The 24339-nt window shown below is 40.5% G+C and overlaps 1 protein-coding gene across 1 annotated transcript; it reads right to left on the bottom strand.

The window, feature by feature from the left end:
• Nucleotides 1-16657: 16657 nt before the first annotated feature.
• Nucleotides 16658-18207, bottom strand: G0S2 (G0/G1 switch 2). Its single transcript, XM_083361064.1, has 2 exons — nt 18116-18207; nt 16658-17353 (listed from the first exon to the last, which is right to left on the bottom strand). The coding sequence occupies exon 2, from the start codon at nt 17330-17332 to the stop codon at nt 16991-16993; it is 342 nt and encodes a 113-aa protein (XP_083217190.1). The 5' UTR covers nt 17333-17353; nt 18116-18207; the 3' UTR covers nt 16658-16990.
• Between the last annotated feature and the right edge of the window lie 6132 nt (nt 18208-24339).

Genomic DNA, 24339 nt, shown 5'->3' on the forward strand with positions numbered 1-24339 from the left:
AATTATGCTTATGTTTAATGGTCTCTAGCTGTTGTCCTTGGATCATTTTTGTATGATTTATGCCAAGTTTAGACAATAAAAACAAGCCAAAAATTAAACATTATCAAGCAATGAAAACTCCTAAATGTTTAACCCCAGCTTAACAGTTTGACTAATCTTGAACTGCATTAGTAAGGATATTTGTCACCCCCTTGGAGAAAATCTTTGGGACTGTGCAGGGGTGGAGTTGAAGCAACCATTCTTTTTCTGATGCCTGCTTTCCCTTTCTGGAAATTTCCCATGCAATTCCTGTCACAAGTTTGAGGTGGTCTCTTTCATAGAGGATTTTGAAATTAAACAAAGGTACATATCAAATTAACTTTAGGAATAAATGCTACCCTAGATTTGCAGACGATCCACCCTGTACAATATTATAAATCAGTGTTGTTTGTTCATTTCATTATGTGCTATGAAGTCAGTACAGAATCTGAGAGCCACATAGAAAGAATTTCTCCACGATGACTGTACAGTTTATGCTTATGGAAATCCAGCCATGTAAGGTCACTAGGTGACTTGGAGCCAGTGAATTTCTCTCAGCCCAACTTATCTCAAAGGGTGGTATTATGATAAAATGAGTTGAGGGAGCACTAGGAAAGTCACAATGAGGAAAGATAGAACATTTACAATTAACAAAACCACATTTGGCTCTGTGCAGTACTCTGGTTCTTAAGAAATGATTAACATGGTGTACACCTAGTAAAATTCCACCAACCCCATCTTCACAATTATTTTAGTTGCATGCCATTAAATCTATTGTTATATTCACTATCCAGGGGATAGAGTGCTTATTATATTTCAATTATCTTTGTGAGTATGCTGGGACATAATATACTTTGTAATATTTGTTCATAAAGTTTTTGCTTTTGCTCATCTTCACTGTTTATAATGAACAACCAAATATACTATCTCACATCAACTCCCCAAAGAAGCACAGATTGTAGTGCCTCCACTCAGTTTGGTGTTCATGGACTCACTTCAAAAACTGTACTAACTTGTGATACAGATTTCTGCATGAGTCATCAATATGGAGTATCCTTTGCTAAGCAAATGGAAGGAATATAATTAAAATAAATTAAAATAAAATGGAAGTTCATTCAACTCTCTGCTAAGGAAATTGCAACATAACTGTTTACATAAAACTAGCATTCTGTTTATTTTGCAACTTCCTAATTTTGGCCAAATAACATTCTTTAAAGAGAAAATATTTATTAAAGGGAACTAGATAGTAAAAAATCTATCATGACTTATGCATCCTATTATATTATTTTAAGATTGCATTGATCATGACATAATCTTGTCCTGAAAGCATCTTTTTCCTATAATATCCTCATGATATTATCTTCATCTCATCCCCTTCCATGAGTATCACAGGGTTAATCTGAGGTGTCCTAGGTTGCTTTCTTGCATTTCTTCATTACCAAGCTAGGTGAAATCTTCAGTTCTTTTGACATCTGCAAGACAACCAAGCTTATAGAACATCAAGAATCTAACAGTTTGACTCTGAGTTACATGTATTTTCTATTAATGAAACCATTTGTTTAACAACAATGGGAGAAGTGAGGTTGTAAATCGGAATGGCATTTCCAGTCCCAATTGTGATAGGTAAGTATTTTATTTGAACAAACTGTATCCTTCAGTTTTTATATTCCAATAGACATACAGTATTTCCTTCTGTAGTCTTTATCTGGGATTCTTACTTTGTAATATTCATATCCATCCCCTTCTCAGTACGATTTAAAACCTTCCTGATCATATCTGATGTGCATTAGCAAAACACTTTTTAAAATCAGACCTTGTGAGATGTAATCCACTCCTCCCAGCAAAGACCATGGCTTCAGAAACCAAATTCCCTTTTACACCATTGTATAGAATGTCATTCACTTCCCCTCTGAGAACTACAGTAAATCTGGCTAGGAAGCAACTAGTAATTCTTAGACTAGAGAGAATTCATATATAAATGTATCAGGGCCACCAAAAGTAAATAAGCAAAACCTCAAGTACCAATAGCTTGAAAAGGTGGGAAAAAACCCCAGAGTTTAATATCTAGAATAGAAACCTTTATTAAAGTTTTTGACTTCTTTGTGTTGTATTGGGCAAATCATCTCTGTGTATATAGGTTTATTCTTGTATCTTGTAAAGAACAGATTCTATCTGAGTTGTGTCTGAGAATCTTCAGCCAAGTAAGTTTCTTTCTGAATAAGGCAGTAAATGTCTGGAGCACTGAGATTTACTGCCTAGCTCTATTATGGGACGTGTCATACAATGTTCTTTCCATTGTTCTTTCTGGTTCTCTTCTATGGACTGGAAAGATGTATGAAAATACTACAAGGAAGTCATGAGTTTCTTTCCTTCAGTAAATTTTCAAATTAGTGGTAGTAGGTTGCAGCTGTTCTTGCCAGCAGCATCGGGCATTTTATGGATTATCATGAAGGGGAAAACATCAGTACATATTATAAATCTTGGAGGTTCTTGACATCCATGATCCTTATTTCAGGGAGACATCTGCTAAACCAGTGGGGCTGGTTGGGTCACTTTTACTTTAGCTCTTTGTAACAGTGAATCCAAACAGTCATAATTCTTTTGTTTTTTCAGCTGCATCCTCTCTCATCTTCAAGGGTACACTAGACAGGCATAAGTAGTTCTTGAGTTACAAACCACTCATTCAGCAACCATTGCAACTTTGGATAGCACTGAACAAGGCTGACGTATTATCACTCTGCAAAGTTGTGGCTGTTGCAGCATCCCCACAGTCACAAGATTGCCATTTGGACCTTCCCTATAGGCTTCACATAAGCAGTGGGAAAATTGAAAGGAGACTTCAAGTTGCTTCAGCTTCTACTGCTTTTTCTCCTGAGCAGCCCCTGGATGGCAAGGTGAATGCAGACCCTTTTGTCTGCCACAGCATTCTCCTGCCCACCTGCACTGGAGCCACAATATTCATTATTTCATTATTACTTTCTTTGTTTTCAACTTTCAATCAGTGCTCTCTTTCCTGTTAGACTGAACAAGTTGTATTCTCATTAAAATGGTATTTGTTTACTCAGTTTTTCAAAAATCCAAATATTACAAATTGGTCTGGTGGCTCAAGCTGTTAAAAAAAAATCTTAAATTCCTATTCAGCTTTTTGCATTTCATATATTTTATATTCTTGAAGGTTTTTAAAATTGCTAATTAACTTTTATTTTAGGATGAAGTTTTACACACCAGGTAGTTTTTCAAACTTGTTTTTGGGAAGTCCCTTTTTAAACTGTAAAACAATTATAAATCCAAAAGGGTTAGAAAAATGAGGTGGCTGAACCCAGTATCCTTAAAGACCCTGTGATGGCTGACAGCTTGATGGCTTCCCATTTTTCAAAGTTCAGACCTATAGGATGACTATTATCCTGCTGACTCCTCATGAGGAGCAGCCATCCGGAACACATCTCTTGTCCTCTACTTTATCTGGATGAGTTCTGTTGGACTGAGCTTGCTGTCACTTGGTTAGTCTCTACTGTGTTGTCATCTCTGCTCATTTGGAGATGTTTTGAGATGTCACCAGTTTCCTTATCTGGAAATCCAAAGCTGTTCTAGAATTCAGCACTGTCGAATATCTTCTCCATTTTTGGTTTTTGAGTGTAATTCATCCTCTTCTTCTTTTCTCTTACATGGAGGTATTTGTCAGGTCCTGTTAAGTCTGCTTCCTTTTGATTTGCTAAGTCTTCATTCTCTCATATCACCATTCACTATTCTAGTCAACTGACATTTTCTTCAGGGATCACTAAAAAGTTGCATTTACTGTAAATGTATGCTAGTTTTAGTCAGAAACAGAAGTAATCCACATTGCCAGTTGCTGATATGGAATCTTATTCATTCATCTTCCCATTAATTTTTAAGGTTAGTACTAATATAAAGCTTTTACTTGATTTTTTTGTTCCTTTGTCTAGCTGAGGTAAAAGGTAAAGGTTCCCCCGCACATGCGTGCTAGTCGTTTCCGACTCTAGGGGCCGGTGCTCATCTCCATTTCAAAGCCGAAGAGCCAGCGCTTGTCCGTGGTCATGTGGCCGGCATGACTAGACGCCAAAGGCGCATAGAATGCTGTTACCTTCCCATCGTAGTGGTTCCTATTTTTCTACTTGCATTTTTACGTGTTTTCGAACTGCTAGGTTGGCAGAAGCTGGGATGAGTAACAGGCGCTCATTCTGTTACGTGGCACTTGGGATTTGACTCAACAAACTGCCGATCATCTGATTGACAAGCTCAGCATCCTAACCCACTGAGGCACCGCATCCCTTGTCTAGCTTACTCAATCTCAAAGGGAAAGTTTGGTGAGGACTCCTCTGGCAAGCTTCTCTTTGCTCCCTGAAATTTATCTATCAATTTCTTTCTCTCTCTTACAGTATATGATCTGATTGTTTAACTTTAAGTGTCTACAATACATGTGTGGTGTATATATGTGTATGTTTGCATGTGTCAAAAAAGGCAAGATGGTGGTTGCAACAATGGGACTACCGTCTTTGTTTTTCAAAACAATTAAAACAATGCTTCTGTTTTTATACAGAATTAGTGACTCTTCTCTGTTTTGAGTTAGCTTTTCTCTGTTTTGTTAGGATTTGGGACTGAAAAGCTGGTTTAACATTTAGAAAAGAAATATGTTCTAACCTTGCCCAAGTAGCATAGGTTATTTACACTATGAATACATATCTAAATAATTATTTAAAATCAAATATGAAAATAAGCATTTATGAAAATATTAAGAGTAAAGCACAGCTTGGATATTTTATAGTTTGTATTTCCCTACATAGTAACTGAGACCTATATCATCCAGATTCATTATCGATGTGTGCCAGAACATTTGGGAAACCAACACATGGCCACAGGATTGGAAATGCTCAGGGTTAATTCCACTGCCGAAAAAGAGTGGCACAAAGATTGCTCCAATTATCACACAATTGCTCTCATCCCTCATATCAGCAATAACATCTAGTACCAACATTACACAATAACATCTAGTGCCAACCTTTAAAAGGGAATTACTAGATGTCCAAGCTGGCTTCCAAAGGGGTCATGGCATCAGTGACCATATTGCAAATCTATGCTGGATCATGGAAAAATCTCACAAATATCAGAAGATCATTTATATCTGATTCATTAACTACAAAAAGGCTTTGATTGTGTTGATCATGAGAAACTATGAAGAGCCCTATAAGACCTGAGGGTACCAGCACATTTGATCAAGTTGTGGCAATCATTGTACACAAATCAGGAAATGAATATGAAAAAACAATTGGTTTAAGATAGAGACAGGAGTGCAATAAGGTTGCGTTCTCTCCCCTTTATTATTCAATCTGTATGCCGAAATGATCATGAGCAAGTTAGATCTTGAAGAATCAAAAATCAAGTTAAAGATTGGTGGAAGAGACACCAACAATCTTCAATATGCTGATGATACAATTCTCTTCTCAGAAACCAAAGAAGGCCTGGAACATCTGAATAGGTAACATCATCATTCCTTAAAAATTAAGAAAGAGAAGATTTTACAAATTAAAACACAGATCCTAAGTGTTTTTCTAAGCTAGGAAGCCCATTTGGAATTTTGTTCAAACAGTTAAGTGTTTCTTTCTACCTCTTTTATCTTTCCAGATCCTGATTCTGCTTCCTGTTCTTAGCTTCCACTTCTCTTTTTTATGGGCAGGTCACAACACGTTAGTTCAAAGAATTTGGCTGCAGCCCCCATCTTATTTTTATTTGTAAGAATGTATAGAGGACCTATCTAGAGGCATTCTTGAAAACAAAGGGGATGCCAAAGCCTGACACAAGAGCCTTGGTGGAGCAGTGGGCTAATGCCTCCTTAAGTAACACCAGCTGCCTGCAATTAGTGCAGGTTCGCATCCCACCAGGCTCAAGGTTGACTTAGCCTTCCATCCTTCCAAGGTAAGTAAAATGAGGACCCAGATTGTTGGGGGCAATTAAGCTGACTTTGTAATAATGCCGCTTGGGGTGTGTGTGAAAGCCCTAATAAGCAGGCATATACATAGAATGAAGGCTACTGCTAAGCTTGTAAACCGCCCTGAGTCTTCGGAGAAGGGCGGGATATAAATGGAATTAAAATTTTAAAAAATAAAAAAAAAATTATATGATATTGTTAAGCCTTAAAAGGGAGAGGAAAGAAGGGATTTCTAGGGTCAGGAAGGAAGCCAATCATTAAGACGTTAAGGAAATGGAGTTTCAAGCAAAGGCTAAAGATCTGAGTCTTGAGTCTTACTGATTTCTTGTATACTACATCTACAATTCAAGACACCATGCTTAGTAGCAGGCCAATTTTCCATTTAAAATTAAGAGATTCTAATCTTTTGATTTTATCAAAAACAAAAAGAAAAGAAAGAAACAGGGCAAAGAGCCAGGATGTAAGGACCCACCTCAGCTAACCACCCAAGAAAGCAGAACTCTTGAAACAGGCATTGTCTCAAAAGGAACTTTTATTAGGGGTTAGTGACAGTAGGTGTTGGAAGAAAAGTCTCCATCATGGTTCCTCCAAGCGGGGAATAAACATGGCAACTGCTTTGGGAAGAAGGTTGTAGTTTATTGCAGAGGAAAGGCAGACAGAAAGATGGATCCAACAGGAAAAGAAGGACTGAGCACATGTGGGTAGTGGGTTTTTATACCCCTTGGACTCTATTGTCTGGAGTTATTTCCTGTTTCAAGCTTTGTATTTCCTTTGTCATGTATTCTGTCCTGAGCCTAGGTGTGCCACTCTATGATTCTTGCTGGTTGTCTGTCCAAGCCCATCTCCCTGGGGCTGGGGTATGTAGATTTCAGAAGTCTTCTTAGCTTCAACCTTCCTGAATGGTTTACATCTGCATTTCTATAGAGTTGGTTTCTGCTTGGGGGAGGGAGACTTGGGGCTATTAAGAAAACCTGGGCATGCTTTTCTGCCTTTTAACTTCTTTTTAGGAAATGTATTTTCCTGCCCTTTTAATATTTTCTTCTCTGGGGAGATGACTTCCCACATAGGGAAGTCAAGGCGAAATCTTGGGAAAATCCTGCTTAAATGGTATAGTTAAACTAGCAATCTTCCTCCTCAAAGTTTCAAAGTCCATTTGAAATCCAGCCAATCCACAGGCAGCATGATGTTTGGGTAACTGGCACAGTTGGCACACATCTTAAGGTCTTCTCCAGTTTCGTTTCTCCATAACTGTCTCCCTGATAAAGGAGACACGTTCTCTTCTCAAGTGGATAGAAGTGGGAGAGGAAAAGTAGAAAGTCATCCCAAGCGAAAGAAAATCCCCTCCCCTCCCAGAAGAATGGCAGGCCCCAATTAAAAATACATATGCAGGGAAAACAATAAGGATTTGGGGACTTGACACAGGGGTGGTGGGGGGTTCAAAAGAGGAGTTCAAAGATACATGGGTACCCACAAATTGATAGGTCTAATATTAAATCATAGTGTCCAACTTCTCCAAGAGGAAAAATAAAACCATAGAGATACATTACTCCAAGTCTATAATTATTGTCTGCATAGGTAGTATGAGCAGCAAGAAGAAGAAAAAAAAAACATTTTTGTGGTATACTGTCATCACATGTATGTTCTTAGAGGCACATAGAGAGCCAAGATGATGTACTGGTTAAGGTTCTGAACTAGAAACCAGGAGACTATGAGTTCTAGTTCTTTCTTAGGCACGAAAGCCAACTTTGGGCCACACACACTCACTCTTGAATTAGCGGCAGGAAGGATGAGGGAGACGCGTCTTCGGTTGACCAACTTTATTAACTCAGCCCGGACAAACAGAACAGAACAAACATGCCTTATATAGGCAGCTGTCAAAAGGGACAGCGAATCAGCTGTGGGAATTCTTCCCGCCGAGGGACCGTAACCAATGGGTCAGCTGGCAGTTTGACAATCTCCCCAGTGATAGCGCAAGCGCGTTAGCTGGGGGGAATCCCGTCAGCTGGTTTTGGCGGGCGGCCGGCGTTTTGACAGCTAGCCACCGTTAAAGCGCATGCGCTAGTTTTGACAGCTCGCGGCTGCCGCTGTAGGCTAGCCGCGGTTTTGACAGCTTGCGGCTTAGTGCGCATGCGCGGCGTTTGACAGCTGTCAAACGGCCGCGTGTTAGACTAGTAGGCCGCGGGTGCGACTGCGCATGTGCGCTTCTTTTGACAGCTGTCAGTGCGGCCGCGTAAAGCGGCCTATGACAGCTGTCATTATCGTTATTAATATGTTGCAACTCTAACCTACTTACCTTCAAAGATTGTTGTTGTAGGGAAAATAGAAGATGAAATCATGTCCGCTACCTGAATTTGTTCAAAATAAAAGTGAGATATAAATTCAATAATAGCAAAGGGGACAGCCTTAATCTGTGATCTGTAAGGTCCATTCAAACATGAAGAAGCTCTGAAGCACTAATAAATCCAGAAATCTATTCTGGATAGAGATTAAAGGTCATTTGATTGGGATCAGAATAAAATCAGAAAGCCCCGACACAGGAAATATAATGAAGCCTTCTAAATCTATTTGCATGTAACGTAAATGTAAAAAGTCAAATGTGTCTACTTTTCATAAAGTCCTGTATTTGACAAAGGAACTGGCAGAGAAAAAGCCAAATGATTTATGACTTGTTTCATTTATAAGACAAGTTTCATCAAGATCTCCAGTGATTTTTCAAGTCACTGTGAGGAAATGATTGTTTGAAAACAGCTGCTTTAGAACCAAATTGTACTTGTTTACTTCATTCCCTGCCGAATCTGCAGGATCTCATTGCCAAAGGCAGGATTCTAAAATATGAAATAAACACATAATTGGAAGAGGTGATGTAAGAACATGGTCAGTTAATGAATCCAAAAATGATCTCTAACAGATGGCCAACCTCTGCTTCAACCTATGCAGTAACAGAAGCAATTGGCTTTACTTAAAATGTTAAATGGAATAGCTTAAATTGTTAAAAGGGAATGAGATTTGGCTGCACATGTACATGGACCATGCAACATTGAGAAAAGTCATCTCTTTACAAAAATAAAATATCGTTTGATATTCTCTTAAGACAATTGGCTGTTAAGACATTATTTTTTCTCATTAGCAAATTATGTGTATGATTGAAAGCATGACATTTATACTAAGGTAGCCTCCCCAATCTGATACCCTCCATGAATCTCTGGAAGACCAAAATACTGAGAGTAATTCCAATACATCTGGAGGCCACCATGTTAGGGAAGGTTGTACTAAGGAATCTCATGATTAGCATTCAGATTGTTTTTCAACCTTCACAATTTCTATTTTAAGCCAGAGTGATTTGAAAGCATAGAAAAAAGTTTAACCTGGCTAATACATACATGCTAAATAACTGCCAAATATAATGTGACAAAATTAAATATTTGAAACTTTATTAGATCATATGTGAAATTCATTTTACACTGTAAAAATACAGTACTGTAGATTTCATATCGATCACTCAACTTACATCTACCAGGTTTCAAAAGAATGATAATAATAATAGTAACATTAAAGACATCAGAAGCATTGACAGATACTTAAATAAATGTCACCTGCCCAAAAATCAATCTCACTGTGTGCTGATATTTTCTATCATCTCTTTACTGGCTATTGCAATTCCAAAAGACCTTCATGTATTTATCACATTTCTATCCTATCATCTCACCTTAGTGACTCTTCTTGGTTTAACAACTTTTGATGTCTTCTGTAGGGCATCTGCTTCACACTGCTAGTACCGGGAGAGCAGCCATGGCTTCAGAGCATGCTGAAAGTCTTCTTGTAGTGTATAGGGTGCAAAAGTGAAGGTAATCATCTTCATCCTTATTTTATACATGAAGAAAGAGTGTGGTACACTGATTAAGGAACTGGAGTAGGAAAATCCAGTTTCTAATCTATTTCATCTATAGAAGGTCACTGAATGACCCTGGATTAGTTATTTTCTGTCAGTCCAACCTGCCTTACTAGATTGCTGGCAAAAAAAAATAGAAGATATACTATTTATGCCTTCTTGAGCTCCTGAATGAAAGGAAAAAGATAACTAGATGATAGAGTTGCTCACACCACCCCCTTTTTAAATGATGGGTAGGCATCAACTCACACATATTTAGCCATTTACATTGCTTCCTCCCTTGGTTGGAGTATCTGAAGAAGCAGAATGAGGCTTTGATGTATATTTTCAATCTTAGTGTAAAATTTGGGAGGGATGGGGAGCAATAGTTTATTGCTTTCTGGAGAATGTTAAAGGTCTATACTGTATTTCTACATAATAGATGGTAGCTGTGCCTATTTCTACTCCATTAGCCCATCTTCTAATGGTTTTAGAATGATTTAAAACTGTAAGCTTTAATAGGTTAGCACTTATTTGTAAGGTTTTGGATTACATAAGCTGACTCTTATGTACAGTATCTTTTGACAAGCAGAAAATGAAGCATATAATTTTAATCATTCAGCATTTAGAAAGAGCAAGCAGAGTTTTATGTTCTTTGGATAAGGTAGAATTCCATCACAGGGAATGGAATACAGCTTTGTCTTATGATAAAATTGGATCTCTGGGCAAATTATCCATGCTGTATAAAATTAGATGCTTTCATGTATTTTGCTCCCTGTGGTTTTAATGAGAAGAAAGAGAGGATCATTTAATAAGTCCACTTTTTTTTCCTTTTCTTCTAGGGTTCTTAAAGTGACTGTTACTCATTTCTATTTATCTTAATGTTCTAACATTTTTAATCCCACAAATCTGAATGAGAAAGCTCAATGAGCATTCAGGTGTGCAAATGGACTCTGTAATTGGTACCTATGCAAAAATGATGGTTTGTTGAACTTTTTTGGGGAAAATAATTGAGCAGCACTGCTGAAAATTGAATTTAAAAGCAAGAGACTTAAGACATCAATTTGGGACTAGGATTGCAATGGATCTGCAATGTCTAGTAATAAAATTTAAGGGGCACACTGAAAAAAATGGCACTAAAATTAAATATAAAGGAAACCAAACTGATGACAACAGTTACAACAACCAGCTTTAAACCTGACAATTAAAATATTGAAGATTGCTTCTGCCTTTTAGGATCAACCAACAACTGTAAAGGAACAAGCAACCAAGGACTATGCTGCAGACCTGCATTTAATAGGGCAGCCATGAAGGTCTTGGAAAAGATATTAAAATGTCAGGATGTGTCTATATATATAATAGAATGGATTTGAGTTCAAGTGATTTAGTAGTTTGACACTGAAATGAATGCTAAGGTCATTGACCTAATCTCAAGTTACTTCTGCAAAAGTCTATTTAAAACTCTGTACTTAAATTAACTCACGCTACCTGCCACATGTTTGCCAGGAATCCTTTTCTAGACAAGTATCAACCACTGTTGTTTGTGATCCAGTCTTTTTAAATTATCTAGGCTAGGGTGACATTGGGAACCTGAGACCCCAAGTCGCTAAAAATGGTTATGCTTTTTTTAAAGCAGCCTTTCTGTCCTTGAGATGGGTCTGTGAAGCTATCAAAATTCTGGATGTTTTCTCTCTTGACCAGCACAGCAGCTTTTCACAGGCTGAGGGCAGCACTTGGCCTTTGAGTAGTGACACAGTGGCACAGTAGAAGCCTTATGTCTGAAGGATTTAAGGCAGCTTCTTCTCAGTCACATGCTTAATGAACTTCCCTTCCTGCAAAATTGAGAAGTAGAAATTGATCACTTCTTGAAGGATTTTGAAGTTGCATACAATATTTGAGGAACTCCATGTGGGTCTCAAATTGCACACGTCTGACTTAAATAATGATTCAGACATGTTAATATAATATTATGAAATGTTCTTTGAATATTAATTATTATGTAACAAATTGTATGTATTGTACAAATGAGAGATAGTAGTACGCTTGGAGAAACCCCAAGTATGGTAAAACTACAACATAGCTTTAAACAAATAAGAGAAAGGGGAATCTAAACAGCCAATGACAACAAAGCACGATATTGAACATGATATGCTTACTATCTGTTGTTGGAAAATGGAAAACCAAGAGTATGGGGAATGGAATGACATGATTGACTGATCAACTGGAAACTAGTTTACTTTTCCCCGCAAAACAATTTAATATAAGTTTGGCATACTTACTAGATATTGTAAGTTCTGAGATCCACAAGGTTGACAAAAAAACAAAAAACAAAAAAACAAAAAATCCACCTACTTCAGGTGGCAAACTTAGAATGCTGGGAGACTATAGAGACAACTGTCAGAATTGTCTTACAGTCTGAAAGTTTGAAATTTTGGGAATTTAAAGAGTTTTCTGTAAATCTTTGCTGCCATCTAGAAATCATCTGTGCTTTCACAGCTACGGCAGTTATCCAGGTGCAGTCAGATTTGTTGAAAACATGAGTCAAGGAAGGGCCATGAGGGATGGACTCCTTTGTTTTAACTATACTGATGCTTTAGCTTCCCTTCTCCCATTTCATCTCCCCATTTTGATTTATAATATGGAGAAACTGATTGCAATGTTCTTACAACAAGTCATATTGGACATAAATATATTTTTAAGTGCTGGAAAATAGCTAACTAAATCCAGTACTTGCTCTCAGTATTCTTGGAGAAAAACAATTAGCCATTTATGCTATGTAAACCTTGTTATTCTTTCTATTCTAGCAGCTACAGAATTTAATTATTTTGTTTCTTGTCTACTTGGAGAAACAAGCACTCAAAATCTTGGTGGAAACAAAATGTTTTCTCAAATGGAGTTGCTGGCATATATCCCAGATTTATCCCAGATTTCGTTTCCAGGAGTCCGGATGTCTGCAATGCAAACATAACATTCTTTACAAGATAGCAATTCTAGGATGTATGTGTGTGTGTGTGTGTGTGTGTGTGTGTGTGTGTGTGTGTGTGTGTACACAAACACACACACACACACAGGTAGTCCTCAACTTACAACAGTTCATTTAGCAACCGTTCAAAGTTACAATGACACTGAAAAAAGTGACTTATGACTGTTTTTCATACTTATCACTGTTATAGCATTTCCATGGTCACATGATCAAAACTCAGATGCTTGGCAATTGGTTCATATTTATGATGGTTGCAGTATCCCGGGGTCATATGATCACCTTTTGTGACCTTCTGACAAGCAAAGTCAATGGGGAAACCAGATTCACTTAACAACCAGGTTACTAATTTATCAACTGCAGTGATTCACTTAACAACTGTGGCAAGAAATGGGGCAAACCTCACTTAACAAATGTCTCACTTAACAACAGAAATTTTGGGCTCAATTGTGGTAATAGGTTAGGGGCTACCTGTATGCACACACCCACTCATACACACACACACACACACACAAACCATCTGATGGTCATACCAAGAATAAAATAGAATTTTTCTATTAAAATGACAGAATTAAAAAATAAAGTATTTTTTGTATCATTGCTAACTTTCAGAAAATGGAAAGTCATATGTTATCTGCTTTAACTGATGGATTAATGTGGTACATGTAATTAATGTATTACACATTAATTACATGTACATTACCCACATAGGTTTAGCTGGATTGCCAACCCCCTCTGTCGCAAAACAGGATACTAAATGAAAGCACCCCACATACTGTAGCTAAACAAAGGAAAGAGAAGACTGTGGATCAAATACAGCCACTGTACCTAGTCTGTTCTGTTTTCTCCTACAGTTATGTACTGTATCAAGGAAAACTATTGTGCTCAAGGGAAAATGATGCAATTAATATAATCCTTCCTGATCAAACTGTGTACAGGGTAAACAATAGCTGGGACTCCCATGAGGAAAAGACAGGATAAATATGTACAGAGTAATTGGTGGTGTTGCAGCTATTCATAAACCTTATAACATATACATGTCCTATGGGAAATGTAGGCATTTTTGAAGGTAAATGCCAACTCTTCATGCTGTAGAAAAAGGTAACAGGTAATAAAAAGGGGATTATAATACTTTATAATAATTATTTATAATGTTAAATAATAATTATGTTTTCCTCACCAAGATGTCTTCCCAAAAAATTCAGCTATTTTTCTCCTCCATGTCCAACAAACATGGGCCATTTTGCTTCCGTGTGTAGGTTATGAATATAGTAATCTGCTCGCCGACTACTAGTTGCTAGTTCAGACATTCCCAATCCATATCATAATTAGAAAGAATATGAGGCATCTATCTTTGGAAAAATGGTGGTGGCAGCAGGAACTACTAAATTCGCTAAGCCAAAGCAGGTTTCTGGAAGATAAAGTTTGAAACTTCCAGCCTTTTACCTTTTAGGATCAGCCAGTTCTATTATGGTTCCATGCGTAGCTTTTATTTAGCAATAAATAACTAAATGCATGAGATATAAGGGAAGAGAATGTGGGATTTATCTTGCCTCCTCAAAGAGCAGATGTGTTCAAAGAGAGGAATGATTTGTGCTGAATTGTCTATGGTTGGGGCACCAGGGCAAGGAAGAAGAAAACAGGGACAAACCTTTGTAGCAGCATGGACTTAGGTTCTCCTGCTTTCCCAACTTAAGTCAGGCAGGAAAGAATTATCCATAATCTTGCCAATCCTCACCTTCCTAAAATAACCTCTGGCCTAGATTAACATTATTCATAGGAATGCCTAACTGTGGCTAACTTACTCATGGTTGACTCAATTATATGGTTTCATACAGAACACTGAAGCATACATGTATGTATTTGTTTTAAAGTTCTAAAACCATAAATTAATGCATTCACATGCCATGCTAGGTCAAAATGTGATAGACTTAATTTGTGACCCAGTATGACCTGCAATCTGAGCCATATCTTTTTCTACATCTTCAATCTTAGTAAATCATTGTCCATTGATCAATTGTTAGTCACTGATTACCCTGATTAAACAATATGAAACATATTAAAATGACCATTATAAGAGGGAAAGGCTAGGAACTCAACATTTGCCCTTGATTGATGCTTATTTCTTTCTTCTTTCTTTTGCTTCTCCTACCTTAGTAATGAGACAAATCTCCAACAAGGTTTTTGAGTGTAATGCAGATGGTCAACAAAACCAAAAGTGCAGTAACTGTGATCAGTTGTTCTCTTATAGCTGGATATTATTTCTTTCTGTATATGGTCATTGTTGGACTTATTACAGACAGTGCTGTGATTTGAATACAGCTAACAACCAATGCTATTGGTATCGCTTGTATAAACTAGCTTCAGTTTGCTGCCAACACTTAATGCCTCAGTTGTAGAGCACCTTTTGCTACTACACCATTCCAGTATAGTGTCTATGTAACAAGTCAATACACAATGGTAACATAATATGAGGATATCATCTTAGTAAAGCCAATTATTCATTACCTTGTTATGGAGATTAAATTGCTATAGATTAATACCTCAGTTCAGACTGTTCCTGTTGCATTTAGCTTATTCCTGTCTGCCCTTAAGGAAGGACAAAATTACATTATCAGAACCTTACAGGAGAATATACCTATCTCCCTCTGTATCATTTTGGGACATTACAGTTGTATTATTCACCAACAGAGTGGAACCACGTTATCTGGATGGTAAGGATTTAGAAACTACGAATTACTGAATTAGAAAAATATGAATTTGCATAGCAATATTGCTACAGAAATTAGTAAAATTTGGGTTTTTTCTCTCTAAATAATCCTTAGTCATAAGAACTATCCTAGCTAAATTTAGTTATAGATAAGATTAATCATTAAGAGTGAAATGCATACTTTAAAATTGTTATCTTAAATCTTTCCCATCATCTTATTAAAAAACCTCAGTCTCAAAATAGAAACATAAAATTCTGAGTTCTAAGGATGTCTTTATAGACATTTTATTATATTTATCAATTTCAGTAAAATCTAGGGATAAGAAAGCCTTTGCAATACTGTGACCATGCTGTAATGACTGAAAAATATTAACAGCTATCTCTGGCTGAAACAATGTTTGCTAATGTAGGAACAATTTTCCCTAAGCCTAAACTAAACTGCAAAGTAAAAACCATGCAAAAGAGCACCTAAATTAGCGCCAAATATTTTATGTCAGCTTCTAAGTGCAAACTCCTAGGTTCCAAAATATCCTCTGCCAAGAATTCTAATCCCTTTGCTTTAGTGCTTTCAAATTGCAGACTGACTTTTTTTTCCCTCTGTGATCCTCTCTTGTGGAATGTTTCCTAATTTGGGGAGGAAATTATTCCCTAGTTAGACCCCACATACCACTGATTTGTGAAGTACACTTTATGAAGATTAAGCCTTCTAGATTTACTGTATCTTCACCACTGAATATCTGATCCTTCCGTTTTTGTGCATTTGCAAGTGGATTACAAGCAAAGGTGGCCATCTGGATTCTCTAATTTTCTTTCTCCCCATATTCATTTTCTTATTTGTAAATTATCAACCAGATACTGAAAAATAGTTTTTAATTCAGAAAGCTGACCTCAGATTTTGATACTTATAGGCCTAAATTTTAATTCCAGATTTTTTTTTCCTTTCAAAAGTTGTTCCTTGCCATTGGTGAAATTATTTGTAAAGAAAAGTAATAAACCAATGCCCCTCATTTTAATATTCCCCCCCAAGAGTAAGTCAGCTTTGCTTAATCTAGAACACAAAACTGAAAAAACCCCTCCTATTAATGTTCTTCAGAGAGCTCTCCCTCCCTATTGAAGAGGTCCACACCAGCATCTGTGTCAGGTATAAAATGGTTTATTTAAAATGCAAAATATTTGTAAAACACATAGACATTAGTAAAAAATAAATCCCACATAGGCAGGGATAAGATACAACAGAGCTTTGCATTTTTGTACCAAAAGAACAGGTATATAAGACTTTAAATGGCAGTGTTGTTCAACTGCTGCACAGCAGCAAAATAAAACTTTGTTAATAGTCTTTTTCAATTGCAGTCTTTCACCCAGAGATGTTCCCCTCACAAGGGCATTATTTGGGAATCTGCCCCTTAAGAAGAGACAAATGTCCTATATGCTGCAGATCACCATCATTTCATTCCACAAAGAACAGTCTTCCTATGAGGCGCGTTGCCTGTTCACAGAGTTCCTTAAAGCCAGCACCTGCTTGCCTTTTTCCTGGATCATGTCTTCCTGTTTCTGAGCCACAACCTCCACCTTCTGCTCTCTTTTCGTCAGTGGCAGAGCAGGCCTCTTCTTTTTCTCATCCTCCTCTTCCTCCTCCTCTTCCTCCAGCTTCCCTTCAGAGGTGAAAGGCCTGCAGACAGTCTCTACCAAGCTAATAACCACCCCAAAGAAGGCCAGCATGCTGCCCAGCATGTACAGCTTGACCATTTTCCCATTGGGCTTCTGGCTCAGCATCTCTTTGGCAAATGGGATCAGCTCTTGCATTGTCTCCATAGCTCAGCCACTTGGAAACACCTAGATGGAGAAACAAATGAGAAATATAGGTTAAGCTACAGCTTAGCTTGTAAAAAAACCCCTTTTGATCTCTAGGCCAGAGCTCCCCAACCTTTTGGGCACCAGGGACTGGTTCCATGGAGAAAGGTTTTTCAATGGACCAGAGAATGCATGATTTTGTATTCTGCCTGCATCCCACAGATGAGGCTTTGCTTGCTTGTTTGTGTGGACCAGTTTCTGGCACGCAGGTCCATGGACTGGGGGTTGGAGACCCCTGCTCTAGGCCATGCTACTCTGAAAGAAGAGTTTTTCCCAACAGAGGCTTGACAGCTTACAGAGCCTTATTATGAAGCTTGCCTGCAGAATTTGTGAATGCTCCAACACAGTTTTTAAGAAGAGATTAGACAACTATTTGTCTGAAATAGTATAGTTTTTCCTGCCTGAGCACGGGGCTGGACTGGAAGACCTCCAAGGTCCCTTCCAACTGTTATTCCGTATAAAAAGGCTACATTTACTACTACAGTAAATGCATTTCTAATACAGACAGTCCAAGTATAATTCTCCTTAGGTGGCCAATCAAATGTAACAGCGTGAATTCAAAACCGTTAAGCCTTTTGTTCAAAAACCAAAAACAACAGGAGCCCTTCTGTCCAGTACAACCCCCACGAATCCCTCCCATGAATTCAGTGCCTTCGAATAAACCGCAGCTCGCTTCTAAAGCAGCATGTACTTTGGGCGATCCAAAGAAAATCATCATCATAATAAAACGTCCGCCGGCTTTACCTGTAAGAGAACGTCTTGCCTCGCTCGGAGCTTTGACCAGCCGTTGAACTCGGAGCGGCCCTTTCGATTTCGCACAGAAGCGCCAACTCGAGTAGCTTCCCTCCACTAAACTCGTCTCCCTACTTTATAGTCCCATGCTTGTTCGAGGCCCCGCCCCTGCTCGGGCCGAGCCCTTGGCTTCGTCCCTGCAAGGCTGCTGGCCAATGGGGCTGCCCATGCGCCGAGCACGCCGCGATCCTACAGCCATTGGCCAGAAGCAGAGCCCTCCTGGTCTGGTAATGCTGGCAAAGGGCATCGCAGGCGGAGGTGGGTCGCTAGCCCCCAGGAGACGCGCTGAGGGAGGGCGTCCAAAGCACGCAGGCAGCAGCAATAAATCACGTCCATTTATCAACCTGGAGAGAGTCACGTAGCATCTGTGCCGGCGGCCTTTACCAGTCTTCAATCCCACTTGAGCGACGTGCACCAGGGCTCGTGTTGGGGTGACCTTCACGCTTCCCCTTAAAACCGCATTGCCTTAAACGGACATTGCGCAATTCAGAGGAGGTTTAATGGGTGACTCGTTGCATTGTTTTGCTTCATTAATTGAATTTTCACTCGCCCCGGTGTTAAGATTCAGAGTAGTTAACCGCAAACGCGGGCTACAGCAAAGCAAGGTTCCCTGATTTTCCAAAGACAGACTCGGAATTCGATTTTAACGTGGCTTTAAAAAAAGATTAGGCACAATGTAGTATAGAAAGTTGCTAATGGATCCTTGGCCAGATGACGCACAAAGCAGTTTGTCTCTAAATGCCAATTGCTGAAGAATGAAGTCCTGGGAACCACTATGGCACTTTATCTAAAAAAGTTGGTAAGAACCTTGGAGGTCTAATACAACCCCCTGCTCAAGCAGGAGATCCTATACCAGACATGTCAAACACAAGGCCCGGGGGCCAGATCCGGCCCGCAAAGTGGTTTCATGTGGCCCGTGAAGCCATCCTGGAAACAGTGAGGGAACGGCTCCCACTGCCTTGGCCATGGCCCAGAGACCCTCCTTCTGCCAGAGACCCTCAGATCTGTCCCACTCTTGACCAGGCCCCCATAGGCACCCTTGATGGGAACGATGTAGAGCTGGCCACGCCCACCCAGTAGGCCATATGCACTCTAGCCATGCCCACCCAGTAGGCCACACCCACCCAGCCCCTTGAGGGCAACCACAATGCTGGCCCTCAATGAAATTGAGTTTGACACCCCTGTCCTATACCATTTTGGACAAATGGTTGTCTAATGTGGACAAATGGTTGTCTAATGTGGAGCTTTGGTGGAGCTTTGGTGGAGCAGTGGGCTAATGCCTCCTTAAGTAACACCAGCTGCCTGCAATTAGTGCAGGTTCGCATCCCACCAGGCTCAAGGTTGACTCAGCCTTCCATCCTTCCGAGGTAGGTAAAATGAGGACCCAGAATGTTGGGGGCAATTAAGCTGACTTTGTAATAATGCCGCTTGGGGGGGTGAAAGCCCTAATAAGCAGGCATATACATAGAATAAAGGCTACTGCTAAGCTTGTAAGCCGCCCTGAGTCTTCGGAGAAGGGCGGGATATAAATGCAATTAAAATAAAAAAATAAAAATAAAATAATGTCTTTTTAAAAACTTCTAGTGATGAGAGCACCTACAACTTCTGAAGGCAAGCCATTCCAGTGGTTAGTTTTTCTTAAGTTCCATTTGAAGGATTCAGGTTGGCTACTGTGTAAGACTATTTAGGTAGTGTTTTTCAAACCTGGCAACTCTTAAGATGTGTGGTCTTCTAATTCCCAGAATTCAATAATCGGCATTCTTGTCAGGGAATTCTGGGAGTTGAATTCTACACAACTTAAAAATGGCAAGTTTGAAAACCACTGATCTAAGGTGCTGATCTTACTCATATGACTACCAGATACAGATATTCCTTGGTTATTACCACTTTGTTTCCACAGTTGAAGAGAGAGGATAATTGTTTGGGGTTTTTTGGCCTATCTTTTTTTTTGACAGCCTTTTGTCTTGAGAAGACAGCATTTTGTCCAATTATATTACACACATCACTATGGAGAAAAGGGAAATGTACACTCAGAGCACCCTTGTGATGTACAAGTAGAGTTACTTTGGCAGAATTTCCGTGGTGGCCAACAACACAATTAGCTTTTCCCTAATGAATCAGACGCGTGGGGTTTGTCACATTTGCTTCTTGATTCTATAGTGAATGTAATGCGTATGCACATCTTTCAGCTTTATCTCTTCTTTCCAAGGCCCTTCTGCTCCATTCAAGCAGAGAGGCCAATGGTGGTCCAAGCCACTGAGCTATGTAGCTGAGGGGAATCTGAATGTAAGCCTCCCTAGCTACTGTTGGAGTTCTCAGTGTTAAGAGCCAGTTATTTTTTATTAAAGGAGCACATTTAGAACCCAAAGCTGGTGAAAGTCAGCCACTCCTCCAGAGACCTTTCTAGTCTTCTTCAAACATGCAACTTGATTCATCCAGGTGAAAGGTAAGCATCCCCCTCTTTCCCCCCCCCTTTTAATGCACGTGGGTTCAGGATTTTTAGGAGTCAGTTCCCTTGTTGTACAAGGGCATGGGTCTAAGACTTTACTTCAGGGATCTGCATTCTATTTCTGTCCACTGAGTTATTATGCAACCTTGTGTAAGCCTTCTCACCTCTCACCCAGTGGCTGGGCAGTCTCTGTGGACAATCAGGGATTGAGACTCTGCCTGCAGCCTGTTGCAAACATGGCCCGTGTTGCCACAAAATGATTTTACAGCTGATTCATATAAACAAGGTTCTGAAAAGTCAGAACAACCACCAATAGAATTTGGGTCAGGTTTTCAGAATAGATGAAAAAAAAGGGAGGGAGGGCAGCTGGAGTTAGGCATGTGGCCCTGTCCTCAGGGTCCTGATTTAGACATCCAGTCCTTGCATACAACTGCCCAAATCTGAGAAGGTGAAATAAGGTGTAGACGGCTCTATTTTCAGACTGTAGTGAAAGTAGCAGAATGAATGTATAAATGTGGGTCTCTAATGATCTTTTCCTATAAGTTTTGATTTTAAATGACTGGTTAGGGAAAGAGATCCCGAAAAGTATCAAGATGTTATTGATTTTTTGGACTAATCTGTACAACCACCTTGCCCCAATGTGAGTATAGACCACAATTTCCCAGCTGGAATTCATGATGTCACCCTGCTAAGGATTGAAAGTGCTGTTTTCCTACTGTACTCATGTCTGTTCAAATGGTGATATCTGGAGCCTTTGCTCTGCTTCATTTTTTCCCCCATTGTAGATGAACACTTTCATAGCAATTGACTGTTGCCACTGGAATGCCCGCTCTGCTCTGGACACTGATCTCTACCCCTCATCAGTGTTTCTCAAGCTTGGCAACTTTAAGATGTGTGGACTTCACCCCCCAGAATAGTCCTTCATGATTTATTTATTTTTTAACAAATTCATCAGTGAGACAGTGAAAGGCTAGGGGTCCCCCCACTTTTTTTTCCATTTTAAATCATTGATGGAATATGAAAACCCAGCCTTCCTTTCTCTCCTTTTTAATCTTGTGAAATTGATAAAAGTTCTGTCACTTTCTTCTTCTTCAACCGACAATGTCAATACAGGCAGTCCTTGACTTAGGACAGGGGTCGGCAACCTAAAAAAGAAAAAGAGCCACTGGGAACCGGTTCCATCACAAATTAAAAAAAGAGGGAGCCGCGTGCGTGTGTCCATGCACGCGCATGCGCAAAAAGGTTTTTTGCGCATGCGCGGACGCACGCGGCTGCCATTTTTTAAAAAATGAGATGGAACCGGTTCCCGGTTGCCTGATGGCGACGGCCCGTCTGCAAAGCTGCCGCTTTCGGCAGCTTTGCAGACGGGCCGTGGCAGCTTCCGCAAAGAGCGGCGCCCCTGCCCATTCCGAGAGGTGCGCGCGCACCTCTCCGAACGACCGGAGGTGCGCGCGTACCTCCGCGCGAATGGGCAGCGGTGCCGCTCTTTCAGGAAGCCCGCCGCGGCCCGTCTGTGAAGCTGCCGAAAGCGGCAGCTTAGCAGACGGGCCGCGGCAGCTTCCGCAAAGAGCGGCGCCCCTGCCCATTCCGAGAGGTGCGTGCGCACCTCTCCGAACGACCGGAGTTGCGCGCGCACCTCCGGTCGTTCGGAGAGGTGCGCGCGCACCTCTTGGAATGGGCAGGGTCGCCGCTCTTTGCGGAAGCTGCCGCGGCCCTTCTGCTAAGCTGCCGCTTTCGGCAGCTTCACAGACGGGCCGCGGCGGGCTTCCTGAAAGAGTGGCACCGCTGCCCATTCGCGCGGAGGTACGCGCGCACCTCCGGTCGTTCGGAGAGGTGCGCGCGCACCTCTTGGAATGGGCAGGGTCGCCGCTCTTTGCGGAAGCTGCCGCGGCCCTTCTGCTAAGCTGCCGCTTTCGGCAGCTTCACAGACGGGCCGCGGCGGGCTTCCTGAAAGAGTGGCACCGCTGCCCATTCGCGCGGAGGTACGCGCGCACCTCCGGTCGTTCGGAGAGGTGCGCGCGCACCTCTCGGAATGGGCAGGGGCGCCGCTCTTTGCGGAAGCTGCCGCGGCCCGTCTGCTAAGCTGCCGCTTTCGGCAGCTTCACAGACGGGCCGCGGCGGGCTTCCTGAAAGAGCGGCACCGCTGCCCATTCGCGCAGAGGTACGCGCGCACCTCTCCAAAGGTTTGGGGAGGTGCGCGCGCACCTCCGCCCATTCGGGGAGGTGCGCGTGCACCTCTCCAAACGGGCGGTGCCACTCTCCATTTGGAGAGGTGCGCGCGCACCACTGCCCGTTGGAAGAGGTGCGCGCGCACCGGGCGGCTGGGAGCCGCAAGAGACGGCTCAAAGAGCCGCATGCGGCTCCGGAGCCGCAGGTTGCCGACCTGTGACTTAGGACAACTGAACCCAAAATTTACGTTGCTAAGTGAGACATTTGTTAAGTGAGTTTTACCCCATTTTACAGCCTTTTTTGCCACAGTTGTTAGGTGAATCACTGCAGTTGTTACATTAGTAACATGGTTGTTAAGCGAACCTTAACATTGACTTTGCTTATCAGAAGGTCACAAAAAGGGATCACGTGACCTGAGACACTATAACCATCATAAATATGAACCAGTTGTCAAGCATCCAAATTTTGATCATGTGACCTTGGGGATGCTACACCATTCATAAGTGTGAAAAATGATCATAAGTCACATTTTCAGTGCTGTTGTAACTTTGAATGGTCGCTAATGAACTGTTGTAAGTTCAGGACTCCTGTACTGTTTTCTTTTCTACCAATGGAAAGGCATTAAATATGAGGGGGAGTCAATGGCAAGGTACTTATACAAAAGATCTATCAAGGGAAATCACATATCCTTAAACCAAAGGAAAGCAATTCACAATTGCTTTTTCATGCATGAGTAGAAAAGGTAAAGATGCAGCAGAATCACAGCTTGTGGTAGGCCTGGTCCATACAGTAAACCAGGACATTATTGTGGCAAAAGTGAAGAAAGGAGATTGAAATCTAGAAAGGGATTTCTTAAACTGGTTTATTTCTAGACAGGTGCCAAGTAGCTTAAGGCTGCCATGCAGAAAAGCCCTTAGTTTCTTTTAGTACTCTGGAGTCCTCCGTTGAGTTCAAATACTACATAGAATGTGGAGTGAGTAGAGCTAAATATTTGGCGTCCCATAAGCCATATAATAGAGTACATGCAAGTGCAAATTTACATTGGATTGAATTCAAATCTAGAATTTTCTAACAGAATAACTAGGGGTTTTGCTGCACTAATAAAGATGTGATCACTGATACTGGATGAACTGTGGAGTTAAAATTAATCAGTACTCTTTGGATCTGAGCTTCAAATCTCAAAGATTGAATGATGATTAGTAAGCCTGCAGGTGCTGTTTCCAGTTTTGGAGAAGATAATTGCTTTGTCTTTGACAGATATCTTACAGATACTGTCTGGGCAAATCTCTCCAGTCTATGTTTGTGGATCTTTATCATTCTTGCTTCTGCTGAATTATTGCCTTATTTGCACAGCTGCAGTTAACTATATAGACAGCCAGTTGGGTTTATTTGTTAGAACACCAGGCTAGAAATCAGGAGACTGTAAATTTTGGTCCTGCTTTAGGCATGAAGCTAGCTGGTGATCTTGGGCCAGTCACTCTCTCTTAGCCCTAGGAAGCATGCATTGGCAAACTGAAAAATCTTGCCAAGAAAAGTGCAGGGCAAAAGTCCAGGCAAT

Source organism: Vipera ursinii (assembly GCF_947247035.1).
Source record: "Vipera ursinii genome assembly, chromosome: 3".
NCBI classification, from domain to species: domain Eukaryota; kingdom Metazoa; phylum Chordata; class Lepidosauria; order Squamata; family Viperidae; genus Vipera; species Vipera ursinii.

Coding starts and splice junctions, on each gene's coding strand:
- G0S2 (XM_083361064.1), bottom strand. CDS start 17,332: ATGGAGACAATGCAAGAGCTGATCCCATTTGCCAAAGAGATGCTGAGC.